The sequence below is a fragment of the Halichoeres trimaculatus genome, unplaced genomic scaffold (genome assembly GCF_033239565.1).
Source record: "Halichoeres trimaculatus isolate MK-OKI-2021-1 unplaced genomic scaffold, fHalTri1.1 fHalTri1_scaffold_1, whole genome shotgun sequence".
NCBI lineage: Eukaryota > Metazoa > Chordata > Actinopteri > Labriformes > Labridae > Halichoeres > Halichoeres trimaculatus.
Window position 1 is genome coordinate 17,061,025 of NW_027437179.1, and position 18,306 is coordinate 17,079,330.

An 18,306-nucleotide genomic window follows, 5' to 3' on the forward strand; every position below is an offset into this window, starting at 1 on the left:
GGGAGGACAAGGCTGACAGATACGACGGTCCGACAGACGGAGAGACAGAGGAAGGAGAGGACAGGGCAGGGAGTGCGGAGATGGAGATGAGACTTCAAACAGAGGATTGGGCCCTGGGTGCAGAGAGATGCATTCTTGTCTGGCACACAGGAGGGAAAGGAAGAACGATGGATGGCAAAAAAAAGGTTACCATCAAAGTCCATGTTTGACTCCTATCATGCAGATGTTTACATCACACACTTTTTAACTCAAAGCCTCCGTGCTGGGCCTATATCTCTGTGCATATTGATGTCAACCTCCCTCCCTGTATGGATTTATATCAATAAGACAGTAATCCTCTTCCCTTGCTGCCCTTGTGTGCAACTGTCCACAGCTCCTACTAAGACCCGCTGATCTCTGCCACATGGCGCTCCATCAAAGCACTGATGGTCATGCCTCTCAAGGCTAGTTTTGCCAAAAAACGCACCCTCGTGCCTTGTATACGTCCCTCAGTGCAAAGGATAAGCAGCAGATGACGGTCTAACGCTACTTTAGACTTTGTATCATCTTTGATCACATGAAGGCAAGTGAAACAAAGCTGCTCTCTGTTTAAAAAGCTCTCCTCTGAGTGTGTGTGCATACGCACAGGCACACACATTTCCTACTTTCTCCACTGAACCTGATGAGAGTGACAGGGGCACTTCCCATTGGCTGTGAGAGTGGCCCTCTCCTTCCCAGGGCAGCCAATTTCCCCTACTCCAGAGCTGATAGGAAACTTTGATTGTCCACTGAGCACAGGAGAGACAAAGAGATTTTTCCTCTCACAGTCCACATATCACTCCATCACATCTTTACCTCCAATCTCATTCCCCACTTGCTCTCTTTTCTCCTCTTCTTCACCATCCTGCTTTCATTTTCTGTCTTTATTTCCAACATGCACTTGCTTTCTGTTGTGGGTTGCTGAATATGAGTCCATTAAACTGGCACTGACTGCTTTGATGGGCAGGAAGTCTCACTTCATGTGGTGACATCTGCATCCTGTGTCACAATCCTGTCCTGTACACTTGATCTACTGTCTTGGCTTACCACTGTCCTCCGATAGCCATCCTAAAAATGAACAGTGAGTACAGGCGGATGCTGCTTGATGCTCTTTACATGCTGCTCTGTGCTCATGATGGGTGTCAAGTGAACCTAGAAAGATGGAAAGCAAAGCGTCTAAACATGTGGACCAGCTAACAGGAAACATCACCCTCTCTCTCCACCCATGCTGGCCCTCCCTAAGAACACACTTCCTGCCAGAGGTCTTCCAACTTCCTGTCCAGCCACCAGGAATCCCAGCTGGAACATTCCAGCTGTGTGGCTCCCTCTCTCTGGGTCTATGATTTGTAAAATTTCTCACTTGTGTCATCTTTCAAATCTTTGATGAAAACATCTGTAGTTCCCAAATAATGGGCAGGAGGTGTGGGGCTACATCCCTTGGTCGCCAGGGGTCACTACATAACAGCGCATCGTTTCCTCTGCCTCTCCCCTGCAGTCTCAAACTCTTCTCTTCAGAGCTGCGGATTTGAAGCTCTTGCAGCCTCCCTCCTCAGAAGACTCACATAAATATTACTCTTGCTTTTTAAGCGAAGCTCCATTAGTTTAATGTCATTAGATGAAGTGACACATGCATGTTTATAAGTGTGCCTCCTCCACGCGGGGGCCATGCGAGGTAGCAAAGACGCAGGTTTGGTGACTTTGTGTTTGACCTTTTCAGAAAGAGAGCTAATCCTGAGCTATAATAGACTCCGGGACCGATATGGAAAACTGCTGCACCGTTATCTCGGTTGTCTGGGAGACCATCAGAGCACCGGGGCCGGTGGAGATGCCACGGTATTAAAAGAGGGAGCGTGTGTGTTTTGTGCGTGCGTGAGTGTGCGGGTGTTTGCGTGGGTATATACATTGATTTTTTTTAAGTGTCAGTAAATATACTGCATTGTGACCGCATAATAATTTTTCCACCGTGGTGAACCGCAGAATTTTGAAGCTGACATGAAATGTTTCGTTTCTAAGACACAGCATCATGATTGGGATGATTGTGAGAGGCACGCGGCTCCTTAATCGTCAAATTAAGGTACACGCGCAGGAAATCAGTGTTAAAGTACAGAAGCCTTCTATGTCCAATATTCAAATAATAATCTGCTGTAAACCAGATGCCACGGCAGTTGATTTTAAAGATAACACGTTTCTAAGTGAGGCCCGCGTGCAGTGGGTGGACGGAGGCCTTTACTGACGGGATGAAACCAAATCAGAGAAAAGTAACGGTGAGTGCTGAGCCTGTTGTGAAACTGAAGACAATGTGATCCTGTTTCGATTAGTATCATTTTTACGAGTTGAGTTATGGCTGCAGATTGAAATTACTGCGTTTTATGCATATTCTGTTAACCAGCCTTTTGATTCAGATTACAGATTAACGTGGGCAAAGGAAATAATTTAAACAATTAAACACACAACAAACTTGCTGGCTATTTTTAAGGTATTGAATTTCCTTAAAGTGAACTACATTTAAAAGGCTCTACATCCAGGACTTGTAATGGGAATAATCAGGCAGATAAGCATCATATGACAGTGATGTATGTCTAATATAGCTTGTATTGATATGTAAAGTGTGTGTACCAAAAGTCTGGCCAATAAAGCCCTTTAATAGCAAGCAGAACACATACACTGGCAGTAGGGCAGCAGCTTATAAACGTGTAAATATTTCTCATTCCCTTCGCCTATCCGTCTCTATCAACCTGCGGGATCCCCCCTCCACAAATGATGCATTAGATGCATTGAATGTATTTGTTGTGCAAGTTTGAAAAGGCGGCGATAATCTGGGAGTGAGAGATAAGGAACACCAATTTATTCAGCAGCACTTTGGACCCCGCTCCCAGCCACGGTCGGTGCTGACACCCCCAGCAGTTTGCTGATAACGATTAGGCCATTTATTATCTTCACAGAGAACAAAGATTGCGTGGTGCCGATGAAATATTACCCCCGGTAATAATCAGAAGGAGAAGGGCCCCGGCATCTAATGCGGTGTGCAGAGAATGGCGTCCACACTCACACACAACCACACACACATAAACACACAATCACACACATACACAGTCTCGTGCAGAACATTGATTAACAAAACAAGTTCAAATAGACAACTCAAACATGCACTCGCCATATGTCATAAATTAGGTTTAAAGATAAAGCTAATCGTCCTGTTTTTAAACCAACAACAGTTAGCCCATTTGTTCTAAATTTAGCAAATGTAAATTAAAAGTCTTGCACGCATCACTTTTTATGTAACGTTAAGGCCATAGGCTACAGGAGTCGATACAGAACAGTCTGCAACTGACCTGAAAGAAGGATTCAAAGACACCCCTCTTGGTCACCCACTATCATTCATTCATTTAGGCTACTGTTCGTGTTAAATTAATTCTCAATTGTTATTTATTATCCAAACTATAAAAAATGGGCTAACTAAAAAAAGTAAAGGTCAACATCATTTTAAAATTCTTCTTACAGTATGCATCAGATTGGCTAGTCAAAGCGTATTTCTGATACTGCTCTCTAGTAGGCTAAAATATTTTCTTAATTAAACATAGACAAATTCAACTAAAAATATTTTTATTTATTTAACATAGAAAAACTTAAAAATAAAATATTTTCGTCTTTAAAAGCTTCCTGTTGTATCCATGGGGTCAAAATAAAGGTTATTTGAAAAGTGTAATGCAGTTCTCTGAACAAAGTAATATTTGTGTTCGTCAATAGGTGTTCCATATCGACATTTTAAGCTGTTCCATCTTTGCTTGACTGATTTTAGACATTGAAACAAATGCTGTTAATTCAGTCGGACTTCAGAAACCTTTTTTTCTTGTTTCTTTTCTTTCTTTTCGTTTTGTATGTTCTCACTCTGGGGAGCACGAGCCCCGAGTTGCAGAGGTCCTCGCGCCCCTTGCACCTGCCTGGCTCCAGCGCCGCGCACGAGCGCAAGTCGCGTGCAGGAGATTTCAGGGGCTTTGCATGTTTTACAAAGTTGTTGTTACTGTGTGGGATATAAAGCAGAAAGAGGGGGGCGTCCTTTTTTGCTTCTTTAACTCAGTTAACACAGGGGGGCGGAGGCGGAGCGGGGGTGACAGCCATGAAGTAAAATCTCGGGAAGTCAATTAGGAGCAGAGATGTCAGGGTTACACAACACTTTATTAAACAACAAAAAAAAGTCTAATAATTACAAAACAGGAAACAAATAATTGGGAAAATATTACAAATGGAAAGTCTAGCCGATGATTTAAGCTATAAAGAATAAAGCATCATTAATTTGCCGTCATTTGATTTTAACTTGCTCTGTTTGTTGGCCTCAAAGTCAGTAAGTTTGCGGTCAACAACCTTTAGCATTTAATGAATATTTAGCATGTAGCTAGTTGAACTAGAGGGAACCAGTGGTATTAATTTACCTCTTACGCCTATAAATGAATTCTTTATTATTTAACTGCCTGTAGGTTAAAGGTGATGACAAACGCCAATCAGAAGATGCCAATCAATGAAAACCCAATTCCTCATCAACCTAATACCCGACACCAGAAATCTGACACCAGGGTCTATATCTAAGAAAGATAAAATGCTGACAAACCAGTTTGTGAGGGTTGAGTTAGATAGGCTACTGTAAGAACTATGCTACTTCTGCCAGACTGTGTCCATTTAACGGGACCCGGAAACAGGGTGCAGGCTGACGCACCGTTACGTTGCTGAGCTGCTGCAGCCTCTCCAACAGCAGCTCAAGTTTTTGCTCATTTTCAGATAGGTTTGGACAGAGGGAGAGCGGGAGAGTGTAAGAGAGGGGAGGCACTGAGCTCAGACATACTGTATTTTCTCCACAGGGTATTGTGACAGACCAAAACACTGTCTTTTATGTCTGGACAGCATCTTTAACACGCACCTTTTCGTCTCTCTCCACCGGTCTTTTGTTTTCGGTGTTCGGAGAGAAACGTGGTGAGGAGGTGAATCCGATGCAGCCTTTCTTTGGAGGGGCTCTGACAGCGCAGTCACTTCGCTCACATGCAACACGGGTGCAGGTCAGTGAGTAACTGATAGTTTTAACCGTTTTATTACTAGGGAAATGAAAAGGTTTGTGGAATTTGGAGTTGGGATTAACAACGGGATTAAAAATCGCAATATCAACTGTTTTTAACATTGGTTGCAAACACTATTTTTTGGTCAGTACAAAATCATTGCATGCATGACTGATTGTTTTATTAGAATTAATATATCATGTGTTTCATATATCTGCAACATGTTTTGTGAGGTTATTAATTTATGAACTATGTTTACCTTCAGGCTGCACAAGACTAAACTCGGCATTTCTGGGACTAGTCAAGTTAATTTTAAGATATGAGCATTTGAGTTGCGCTGTCTGTTTTGTTTTTTTTTAACCGTTAAATATACAACATTCATATATATATATATATATATATATATATATATATATATATATATATATATATATATATATATATATATATATATATATATATATATATATATATATATATATATACGTGCAACAACGTGCAACATTGAAACGTCTTATTTCAATAAAACATAAATATCTTGATTTTCGATGAAGTCATGCGGCGACGTCCAAGCTATCAATTAAATCATATTTCAAGTTTCTATGTGTAGCCGTTGGCAAAAGGCTGTCCCTAAAATAGAATTTCCTCGCTCACGAATTGTAGGCTATTATATCATCAGCATGACATTAGTGTCGACAAAAGTAGTACATTCAATTGTAACGCTTCAAAGAACCTGAGCAGAAATCTCCCATCAGCAGAAAGAGCAATCACCTTAGCACAAAGGAGAAGCACAGGCATGCAGCAGCTGGAGTCAATACAACAGCCTTTCCCTCCCTGTGCCTTACCTGTGCATGATGTTTTTATTTAAACAATGTGGACCAATGGGGTGAAGCCCTGAGTGAATGAGAACAGTGTAAGCATCAGTAAGATGTGTAAGTTCATTCTCCTTGTACGTATGATGAGTAATGTGAATGTCCTACCCTAGTCTTAAATATTATTATTCTGTGCTCAAAGTGCTTAAATGGGTGAGAGTGCTGCTTTCAGGCCCCTCTCCGAGCAGTTACAGGGTCTTGTGTGTGGATGCTTGTGACTGTAAAGCCCCCCAGTGCCCTGGCTCGATCTAATTAGCCGTGAGTAAAGGGGACAATAATGCTTCAGCTGGTTTGTGTCATTCTCCTCTCTCTGGCTCTGCTTATCTTCACAAGCCCCACTGTGGCTCTTCACACCCCTCAAACACACACTCTCTCACACACACACTCTCTTTCTCTCTCACACACACACAAATGGAGAGTCACACACCTCCATTCTGGATAATGATGGATGACCGTGCCCAATGGGAACAAACAGGTAGATAAAGCCAATCCCCTTAATAACGGCATGGATTGGAATGATAATCTTGTTGTTCATTAGCTGCTTTGGCTGTGCAGTCTTACGCTCAGCTCTCATCCAGTGCAGGTGGTGTTGCGAGAAGGATACTGTGCTCCAGTCAAGGGTAGCATCCCTGGCTGAAACAATACCACTGTGTCCTTGAGAAAGACAGTGAGAGCAGGAGACAACCCCACAAACAAACACTCACTCAGTCTTCACTAACCCTGTCACCCTCTCCCATCTTTTGTTCCAGCACAGATACAAACGGGATTAATGAAGGTATAAATTACAGAGGGCTAAATCCTGCTGAGTAATCCATTTGGCAAACATGCAAACAACAATGGGCTTGCTGCAGCAGCTACAGCCTGAGCCTGACCCGCTCTCACAGGCCCTGATGGTGAGCACAGCACAGGCAAACAGGCTGACCACCGCAGGCTGTACTGTAACTGTGGAGAAAAAAAAATCCTTTCAGTGCTAGCATCAATAACCAGAGCACCACTGTCCTTCCATTCATGCTGGAACAGAGAGAGTCCTTGTTGGTTCATGTCCAAGCCTGTGTGACAGCAATTATTCTCCAGCATGAAATATCTTAGACTCATAATTAGTGAAATACTCATGGTTGATGCATTGTGTGTTAAAACACAATATACATAAAAAGGACAAGGGTTTATCACTTCATATTACCGAATCTATACCTGCAGACTGTGCTGCTTCTTTTCACTGGAATTTCAATTATTCAGGTAGCAGGCCCTCTGCTGCCCCACATGCACTAATTTGTTGATTTTAGAAGTTGACAAGCTCAAAGGGCTGAGCTCATCAACTCACTGCTCCTGGCAACATGCCAGTGATTTAATGACTGATGACTGACACACACACACACACACACACACACACACACACACACACACACACACACACACACACACACACACACACACAAAGTAGGTCTAACATTAGATCAAAGCAGGATTGGCGCCTTAATGACTTGTATCGTGCATACGTGTCATCACAGTTATAAGGGGGTGTTGTCCAGGTATCAAGAGCTTCACGTGACATGTACCGCCAACTTCCAAATCCCCCGTGATTCTGTGACGTAGGATCCAGGCGTCAGCGAGGCGGCCAGTCTGGGCTCTGGGACCCTCCAATTATTCCCTGTCAGTCACACAAACACACACGCACGCACACACGCACACACACACACACACACACACACACACACACACACACACACACACACACACACACACACACACACACACACACACGCGCGCGTATTTGCGCGCGTTGACACACCGGGCGCATGGACTACTCATCTTACGTGCATTCGACGTGTTAAATTCCTCAATTCAATAAAATAACAAAATAATTTTTAAAAAATGAATAGAAAAGTTTTTTTGTTTTATAATTGGTTTAGCGTTAATTTAGGAATCTCTAACTTGTCTAACTTGACAGGAATAAGTTGCTCTTGTCAAAGCCAGCACCTGTAAACGTAGCAAAAGAATGATTATCATTTTCACTTAATTAATGTAAGGGATTTTTTACTTAATGTTGAATTCGTTTGTTTGATTTTTCAATAAAGGCGTTATGAGAAGCTCAGACGATCAGATGGTTATAAGGTAAGGCCTTGCGCCCATTCCTGGTACCACCAAGTGAGAAAGAGGCGCCATTAGTATGCAAACTGTGTTTGATGGCTCTGTCCTCGAGACAAAACCTCTGTTTTCACAAGAGGAATGCCCTGCTACTAATTAAAGACAATTAGGCGCTCCTAACAATGGGGCCAATTTCGGGGTCATAAATCGGCTCCTCCTCTGTTGGTTTTAGAGGTGCTGAAGACGCTGGATATTTACATAACAGCAGCTAAAAACAACACCTACAATTATGTTTTGTACTCTTAATCAACAACTGAAATTGATAAGAGAAAAAAAGAGATCGCACGAAGGCTTTGTTTTTAAATGGGAAAGATATGTTTAATCATTCCATTTTATTCTCGTAGTGTCACACAGGTGAAGGCGATTTACAAAAGCGTACTAAATAAAAGGTATTATAAACGTAATTCTAAGCCACGTATTGTACTGCATGATTCTCCCCTCCAGTTAGATGTCTGTCTTTAGGCTTTAAACTGCTGCTAAAAAAGGCAGATTATCACGGGCCGATTGCTCATTCAGTGTGAGCTCTATACGAGAGAAAGACCCCCGAGAAATTACGCCGCTGATTGATAAGTCTTTTAGTTTTTCGGTGCAGGGAAATGGAAATTGAAAGACGGAGAGCAGGGATGCGGTGAGCCAATTGTGGCAGGACTGACTGTGATTGGCTGAGGGCGAAGCCCCGCCCGGTGAGGCTTGATATGGGAATCTACTGGCGCCAGCTGCATCAGTCTGCGCCACATCTCATTAATGACTCTGAGCACTGTACGGATCAGGAGGTGTACACATCAGAGCCGTGTTTACCGCCAGATGATCGAACTTGCAACAGGTATCGAGAGGAAACATTTGTGCTTTATGTAAGCTGTTTGTGTGGGGCCGAAATGCATGACTTCAGTAGAGAAAGCCAGGCAAATGGGATACTCTGTGTTACGATCTTTCCACACCAGGAGTCTAACGTGTGCAAAGTTTATATCACGTGTCGGCCGCTTTGATTAGATTAAAATACAAAGGATGCTGCTCTCTTATGATAGGATAGCGTGTGTGATGTATCTTGTTTCTTCTTCTTGCAGGATTAGGAGCTGAGGAAAAAGCAGGAGACCCGGTTGTTTGCGGATTCTATTTCTGAAGTAAATAAACACAGTCAAGACTTGCACGGCTGAGGAACTTTAAGAGACTTAAATTCTAATTTGGAGGCAAATAAAGTTTTAAAGTAGTACTCAGCGTACTCAGACGTCTTTGGTGGAAAGGAGCTCAGACATGGAGGTCGCAGCAGCCGATCAGTCTCGGTGGATGGCGCACCATCACGCTGTGCTGAACGGCCAGCACCCGGACTCTCATCATCACAGTCTGAGCCACAACTACATGGAGCCCATGGCGCCGTTACTGCCGCAGGACGAGGTTGACATGTTTCTGAACCACTTGGACTCTCAAGGGAACCCCTACTACACCAACTCCCGGGCCAGGGTCACGTACAGCCAAGCACACGGTAAGATGCGCTTCTTTAATCTGTGTCACTTTGAATTAATACGTGCTAGGATACACACTGTGAAATATTGGAATTATTTTCATTAAGATTTAAAAAGAAGCGTATTAAAAACAAGGTGTTGAATTTTAAGATGGAAATTCTGCGAATTAAATTTTATAATCGTTATCAGAGAGTGAAAAGGCATGCAGCTTATAATAATCTGCGTAAAAATCCCACCTTGACTTTTCTGGGCCACATCAGCAACATAAAAGGATTTTCCAGCAAATGACAGCGAGGGGAAAGGGAAGTATGTCATTTAACCCCTCTGTGTTGGGGCAGGGATTTCTGTAGGGAGAGAGAGAGGCACTTCCCGGATATAAAATAAAAACCGCAAATTTACTAATAACAATCTTTAGTCCGAGAGCTGCAGCCGATGAAAAGATACTGTCCTGGAGAGTGGATTCTCCGAGTGTTTTCTGCTGTCCATAGATTATTTATTTTTGCACAATAGAAAAGTTATTAGGCTATTCCTTGCGAAGGCAAAATCTTTAAAAAAAAATAAATTATGAGACTACTATCACTTTAGTATAGCTTTCAGTTTTTCATTACAACCTACTAAATGTCGGATTTGAGCAGTTTTGCAGGTAAGAGAGTGTTTTTTCTCTTCAAAACTGGCAGCAGGAGGGTGTGTGTTCAGAAAGTCTTTCACACAGAAAAATAACTTCATAATTTTTGTCTCAGCTCGCCTCACGGGGAACCAGGTTTGCCGACCACACCTCATCCACAGCCCCGGTATTTCCTGGCTGGACCCCGGGAAAGCAGCCCTGTCCGCTGCCCACCACCACAACGCATGGGCGGTCAGCCACTTCAGTAAACCCGGCCTGCACACCACCGGCTCCGGCTACCCCTGTAGCAGCAGCACCGGCACGGCCCCTGTGGCCTCGCTCACTCCCGCGTCCCACTCGAGCCCGCACCTCTACAGTTTCCCCCCAACTCCTCCGAAGGACGTGTCCCCAGACCCTGGCCCTACCTCTCCGACCTCCACGTCCACCAGGATGGACGAGAAGGAGTCGATCAAGTACCAGGTGCCCCTGACGGACGGCATGAAAATGGAGAGCTGTAGTCCGCTCCGCAGCGGTCTGGCCTCGATGAACAGCCAGGCCACACATCACCCCATCCCGACGTACCCGGCTTACCCGCTGCCTCCACACGAGTACAGCGGCAGCCTCTTCCACCCAGGCAGTCTGCTCGGAGGGTCCTCCAGCTTCACGCCCAAGTGCAAAAGCAAAGCACGGTCGAGCTCAGGTGAGTCTTAAGCGGGACTGCGTCTGAAATCAAAGTGATCATGACAGGCTGAATAAAAAAGTTAGGGCAGACTGATCATCCAGCAGCAGAGGATCGTTTCGTTTGACAAAATCTTCACCGCCAGCTATTGTAACAAGTGTCTTAAAGAAAAGTTACTATTATCTTGTACTCAACCGTAAACTTTTAAGCTATCAGTGTCAAACTAAATGTAGGTGTAACTTTTTAAAGCGCAACTTGTTGCTTTCGTTAATCACAAACTAAAATAGGCTAATTAACATTTTCATATCAGTTACCGCTCTTCTCTGAAACCTGCCCTGACACGTTTAATCTTTGCCCCATCGCTTGTGAACCCCCCACTTAACTAAGAGAGAATTTAACCTGAGAGAGAAACTCATCAGATACATCGAGGTCAGCTGATACCTTGTGGCCAGCAGGGCCTTTGTTCACGTCTTCAGACGTTCTCCTCAGTGACGAGGCTAGAAACTTTTATAGCCTATTATTAATTCTCAGAAAATTAAAACTATGCCCAAATTCGTTCTTTACATGATATTTGTTTATTAGTGTGTTGTTGTTTTTTTCAGTTCCATTGGTTATGACACGATGGTCTATAAAACACGAACAACAAATGAAACATGTTTACAAGATGCATACCCAACTTTCACACAGTGGCTCCTTCTTCATGTCATGTGGGTTGTTATTATTATTTTAATAATATGGCCTTTATTGCACTTAAAATGAAAGAGTCACGACACCCTGGCTCCTGCCATATCCTGTATACCTCCATGTGAACAAATCACGACCTCCACCCCTCCCACAGCTCTCCCCAGTACTAACAAAGCCCAGGCGACAGAGCCCTGCTGTTTGTGTTTTTAAGCATGGCCTTGGCTCAGTGCTCTGACACCAAGTTCAGGCAACCAGGTCCACAATGGAAAAGCATATGTGAGTCTGTTTAGAAGAAAGGAGTCTGAGTGCATCATAACTACTGCTGAAAAGTGTATCAGTTAATTAATTAATTATGATTAACATTATAGTTTTTTCCTTTGTTATAAAGCTCAGAGCCAGTGTTTCAAAACACTCTTTTATGTATGTGACTGTCCAGATAAATACGTGGTTTATTAAATTACATCCAGCCTGATAATTATTTAAGGGTTATGTCTGACACTTAAAAAACAGACTTCATCTGGAATGTGTTATTTCCATTCACTGGCAAAATGGAGAATGTATGAGAGCAACATACAAGTAGATTAAGTGGCACCAAATTTGCCAGTATTGTCATCATTTGTTCTCATGCTTTTGAATACATCTGTTGTCCCTTGTGGCTGATAATGAGAGTCAATGTGAGCTGCTGTAGCAGAGAAATGTTATACTGTGACATTCAAAAGAATCTGAACGGACCGTGTCTGAATCAGCAACACAAACATATCAGCTACAGCATTAAAAAGCCTCTTATCTATCAAATTCTGTGTCCACTGCCAGTAATGGTGATTGACTGTTGCACAAAAGGCCACAATGACATTTAGCTGTCAGCACATGTACCTTACTGTGATGTGGCTTTCTGTAGAAGTTGCTCCAAACTGAAACACCCTGCCCTCTCTATGACAACCTTTTCACATGTATCTTTTCTTTTACTCTTATTTCAACAGTAAATGTTGTGCAAGGCTAAATATGCACGAGTCATGGCTGGTGAATATCTTAGGTGGCAATGAACCACCTTAGCGCGGTTTCTGGACTTGCGAAACACAAAGAGGAAGACTGGGGAGGTTCAGAAGCAGACAAAATGCATTTCTAAAAGCACCTAGCCTTTTGCTGCAGGTCAGATTCCTTTGTAGGGTGAGGGTGGGACGGTGGGTGTCACTGGTATTATAAGAGGAATAATGAGGTGATGCTCTAGGGAGAGGGAGACTTGAATTAAATGAAATGGTTGGTTTAGCAACAGGCTGTTTGAAGTCAGTCAAACCCGAATCGATGGTAAATCGTGTGGCAGAAACTAAGACAGCAGGTTTTTCCAGGAATGAGCAGTGGCTCTTCTAGAAGGGTTAAAACTTCATCTAACTGATGTTGCATTTAACACCAAATTTATATTATTAATTGCATCCAACTGGCATGCAAGATTTTCATTAAAGACTGCAACATTTAATACCACCGCAACACTTTTGTTTCCTCTCATGGGTGCCCACATTGATGAATTATGTAGTCCTAATTTGATGGTGTGTCCCATTCTTCTTGTTGGACACCTCTGGACATGTTCTGGCTGTCTCTGCTCTCTAAACTCTAGATCAGTTTACATGGAGGTGTCTGTGTCCGTGACAGCCATGCACACCTGCAAACTGATGTAGACATTGTCTCCATCATGAGACAGATTCCAATTTCATATTACAGAGCCTTCTAGGGTCTCCCAGCACCGTAAAGCTGCCCAGTGAGACTGGACAGCAGTTATGTGATGCTTCTGCAAGCATGTGAACTTTTTAATTATATAAAATTTCTTCTTGTCTCCCCCTCTTGAACTCTATGCAGAGGGCCGTGAATGTGTAAACTGTGGTGCCACCTCCACCCCTCTGTGGCGACGGGACGGTACTGGCCACTATCTGTGCAACGCCTGCGGACTGTACCACAAGATGAACGGCCAGAACCGACCGCTCATCAAACCCAAACGCAGACTGGTGAGTCCCGCTTCTCACTCTATCCTTTCACCCTGAGAGAAGGCACCCAAATATGAGCACAAAGCAGATGCTGGCTGCACAATTCCAGGAAAGTTATATTTTCCCTATGATCTTCCTGGAATTGTTTGTCCCTCTCACCCCCCGGTGATCCACCTCCATGGCCTGTTACAATACTGCTACTATTGCCATTGTTCCTGCTATCATTATTGCTGGTACTTCTGATACTGTTACTGATACCAATGCCCATGCTGCTTTAGTTAACACCATGCTCGAGTATATGAAAAGCTGCATGGACATGTAACATTCTTCATCCTGGATGTATCACTGCTGCTGGGCTGCAGAGCCAGTACTGACATTAACCCTGCAGAGGTTGTACACTTTTCTTCGGGCCATTATTTTTTTAGACTAAGAGTTGTATTACTTTTAAGTATCATTTTTATTGAATAAATTTCAGCTAATGACTTTAGTTCAAGAGCTCTATCTATCTATCTATCTATCTATCTATCTATCTATCTATCTATCTATCTATCTATCTATCTATCTATCTATCTATCTATCTCTAAAAAATAGTTATTTGAATTCCACTATTATTTTTTCCATAATACATTTGTTTAAAAGCAGATGTTTTATATTTATTCCTGAAAAGCCATTGATACATTTTAATGATCGTTTTTTTTTTTTTTTTTTTTTTTTTAATATGCGGTATCTAACAAATTGCCTTGTCAGATGAAACGTTCAAAAATGTGTAAAATCAGAGCTGTACATAATAAAATTAAAGCGATTTTTATTGTGAACTGTAAGCTGATTAAAATCTTTCTGGCATCAAAAGTAATTATCAAAAAGCAGAAATTCTCAAGTTAATAGTTCAAAAGTGATTTAAGGAATAAAGTGTATTTGAGCATACCTATAATGATTAGATGTTCCAGGGCTTAAGTAGGTTCTTTATGAATTGATAAAAGGATTTAGCATTAAATTAGATCAATTTAATGCTGGTGGTGTAAATAAAAAACAGACTATGTTTTTTCCACCTCAGTTAGAGTGGGAGCTGTGATGCCAGTAATAAACATCTGATGCTTTTGTAACTGGTTGACACCTGGATGAGAAAAGGGAATGTGATGAGATGTGGAAAATGTTTTTCGAAGGTTTTAAAAAACTACAAAGTCTGTTTTCGCCACAGTATTTCTGCTATGTCTCGTTGTTCTCCTTGGCCACCTCCACGTCGTTCCTCCTCGTGAAAAGTCCATTAGATTTTCCACTGGCTCGGCCCGTGCGCCTGTAGCTTTTGCATTTTCAGCTCAAGTGTTTTTCAGTGTTGTGTTCAAAGGGGCATCCAGTTGTTTCCTATCCGGATATCTGCCCGGCCCAGATAAGGAAGTCAGGCTCCCGGCTGTTTCCGCCTTCAACCCGCGCGCTGCATTCTCTGTGGCCGGCCTGACATATACTGCAAAGAGATTATCACAACACTAGAGGAGCCGCTTATGTGTGAAGAGACGGGGCGAGAGGGGCGGGAATTGGAAAATAAATGGATTTATGTTCTCGTCTTGTTTGTCACCATTACTTGCTAGTGGTTCAGGCCTGATGCGTAGCTTTTTCATTATTAAAACAGTTTTACATCTGTTAATATTTCTGACATGTCCTCAGTTATTGTTGCAGTCCACGTTAATAGCGAGGAGTGCACCTGAAGTTAATCAGAAGAAAAAGCTGGATGCTGCCTGTAGAGCTCAGAGCTGCAGGGTTTCTGCATGTCCAACTAATGTTTCGTGTTATGTGTGAAGAATTGATCCGCAATGGGCGCACGAGCACATTGTCAGGCAGGACACCAGGTCTTACCCGGATCAGGATATAAAAAAAAGACTGTAGGCCTACATGAGGACTGTAGCTGTTTTAAAATGTTAATGGTGAGGCGTTTTATTTATTGATTTTAATAATTAGCTTCTCCTGTGTCGAGGACCGGGTATTCTGCACAAACTGTTTTATAGTCTACTTAACTTTTGCCGTACCTTGTTGCACAAATGAGAAAATCTGATCATGGCCGTAACGATCTTCATACATGCAATTGATTCAGCGGAGAAGAAGTCGAGTAATTCTTCCAATCCGATGACTTTTCTTTTGATGGTTTTCTGCACGTGGTTCAGTGGTCAAAGTAGAAACCTCACGCAGATTCTCGTGCCGCCGTTTGATTATAGGATCACTGTCTGTCTCCTGTTGATTTTATGCTGAGGCACACATCGCATCCAGTCCATGAAACCTTGGCAATGTGGTTTAAATGACAAAATTATGCAATTATAAGCCTCATAGGCGTCAAAAGAACGATGATTTTGAGCTCAGTATTTTTTTTCTGTGTGTGTGTGTGTGTGCAGCTCAGTGCCCGCGCTGACCTCTACACAATATTCATGATGTTTTTTCTTTGCTCCCACAGTCCGCTGCTAGACGTGCAGGCACCTGCTGTGCAAACTGCCAGACCACCACCACCACCCTGTGGAGGCGCAACGGGAATGGAGACCCGGTGTGTAACGCCTGTGGCCTTTACTTTAAACTGCACAATGTAAGTAGCTTGACAAAAAACAACAAATGCTGCCTTCAAAAGCGTTTGTTTATTTATTTATTTTCGGGGGGTGGGAGGGTGTACAGGTCGTAAACTGGTTAAGTGGGCGGACAGCTTGTATCGATTTAGGGGCAGAGAAACTGTGAGAGTGTAGCAGCAAAGCCTGCTCACCCTGTGGAGCAGAACCCACCGGTCGCTCTGTTCTTTCTTTTTTTATTAATCCATCGTTGTTTCAATGGGGGGCGTTACTCCCAGGAGAGGCTGCAGGGTGGGACTGTCATTCAGTGTAACGGCGTCGGTTACACTGATGAGGATTTGTCTGAGGCTGCTCCTTTCAGACCCATCCAGCCCTCATCCCCATGTATTCATATTGACACTGAGTTCTGTTTGGTTTTAAATCAGACAAAAGATATAAAACGCCCCTGACTGGCCTCTAAATGGAGCTACATATGCAAAACAGCTGCTGATTATTTATAGCATTATTTCATAATGCAACCATTCACGATACTGGCCTAAAGAGCTGCATGTGAATCATAACAGGAGACCAATATATGCCATATAAGGGTTGACATTTGAAGTTATGGGCTGGTAAATAGGCTGGAGCAAACAGAAAAAAAACTATTCACACTGTCAGTGGTACTTTTGTCCCAGTGGCCTTGAGCTAATGTGCTGCTCTTTACAGGTCAACAGACCTCTGACCATGAAGAAAGAAGGCATCCAGACACGCAACCGCAAAATGTCGAGCAAGTCCAAGAGGAACAAACGATCAGGGGACGGCTTCGATGAGCTATCCAAGTGCATGCAGGACAAGGCCTCACCCTTCGGTGCAGCACCAGGCCTCACCAGTCACATGGCTCACATGGGTCATCTGCCCCCTTTCAGCCACTCGGGACACATGCTACCAACTCCCACGCCCATTCACCCTTCATTCGGTCACCCCCACCACTCCAATCGCTCGCCGGTCTGGGCTGAGCCTCACTGAGGTCCTTTTAGAGCCAGGACTCCTCTGCCCTTAAGGAGCCACTCACTATGAACACTACATGACCTCCACATCCCGTCAGAAGCAGAGCAGACTTGTTGCGTCATGTACAGTGGTCGGAGACCCTCAGCTGGACTTAATGACTGAGGGTCACGTCATGCCTGGACTCACTGATTGGCAGCCACAGAGCAGGACTTAAGCAGACTCTGTGAAGAGCTAATGTGACTAGGGGTTTGTTGGCCCTCGGGTGACTGAGGCATGCAGGAAGGGAGTGAATGGAGACGCTTGTCATTCTTTTTGCTTATTTTTACTGAGTCACTTTGGTACCCACCTCTCCTTGGCCCTGTAACAGGAGACTCAAGAGAGGTCTTAAGAAGAACTGCTGTTTCACCTGATGACCATCCGTTCATATTCTGAAGTTTGTGCACCCTGTCCATCTCCTGCTTGATGTCCAGACAGACAAACTCTTCAGCGCTGAGAGTCCCTGAAGACTGGCTATCAGCTACGGCCCCACAGCGCTGCTATGAACAAGTCGAACGCAGTACCCACAAACCAGTGCTCTCCTCACATGCTGGATTGTACGCCAACACACCGCTCACCTGTTTTTAATAATGGACTTTTATGGACAAAAAACACAGTGAATAGAGTGTTTATAAATGCTTAATTGCTTTTATTATTGTTACATTTGATGTTATTATTATTGCTACAATAATTTATTTTCACTCTTTAAGCTTTTGTCAAAGACACATGGAAACTGTTATGATTTGAATTTCATGGTTATTACGTAAAGAAAACACTGACCTATCTTAGATGAAAAGTCCCTGAGCTGTACGTTTTTATCATTTTTCCATCTCACAAAAGTAAAGGAAATAAAATTTAATACTAAAGTCAACTCTGTCACCGCCTCATGAGTTATGTCTGTCTGGTATTAATGCTCTTATATTTCTCACACAAACATTTAGCATTAGACTAAACTTTTCTTTTAATGAAGAGTGCTGGATTATTAAAATCATAAGTGATATCAGATGTATCAAGGGACACTCTGTGATCCCTTAAGCGTGATAATGCTTTGGTCAGGCTCCTCCTCTATTTGTGATGGTGCCTTGTTAAGAAAAGGCCCCTTTGTGGAGCAGAGGCCCGGGGCTGGACCATTGTATCCAGACAGCAGTCTCCAGTGATGGATTCAGGAGTCACACACTGTTGTACATGTGCACATGCTCGTGCTCCAACACTTGGGAAAAAAAGGAGCCCAAACATTTATTCCCACCCTATTTTTAC

General features: G+C 43.1%; 1 protein-coding gene and 1 long non-coding RNA gene across 5 annotated transcripts in view; one reads left to right on the forward strand and one right to left on the reverse strand.

Annotated features, from left to right (window-relative positions):
* LOC141798989 (uncharacterized) overlaps window positions 1-18,306 on the reverse strand; it is an 80,810-nt gene that overhangs the window by 283 nt on the left and 62,221 nt on the right. The gene's annotated exons all lie outside the window — the stretch shown is intronic.
* gata2a (GATA binding protein 2a) lies at window positions 4,805-17,871 on the forward strand. 4 transcript variants are annotated; one of them, XM_074680980.1, is made up of 6 exons: window positions 4,805-5,066; window positions 9,145-9,560; window positions 10,281-10,843; window positions 13,346-13,504; window positions 15,924-16,049; window positions 16,732-17,870. In XM_074680980.1, exons 2-6 carry the CDS (start codon window positions 9,332-9,334, stop codon window positions 17,029-17,031), a joined length of 1,377 nt encoding a protein of 458 aa, XP_074537081.1. In that variant the 5' UTR covers window positions 4,805-5,066; window positions 9,145-9,331; the 3' UTR covers window positions 17,032-17,870. The 4 variants fall into 4 exon arrangements, with proteins under 4 accessions (XP_074537081.1, XP_074537072.1, XP_074537089.1 ...); XM_074680971.1 differs by lacking the exon at window positions 4,805-5,066 and adding an exon at window positions 8,554-8,903; XM_074680988.1 differs by lacking the exon at window positions 4,805-5,066 and adding an exon at window positions 8,556-8,903 and having other exon boundaries at window positions 10,281-10,844; window positions 13,359-13,504.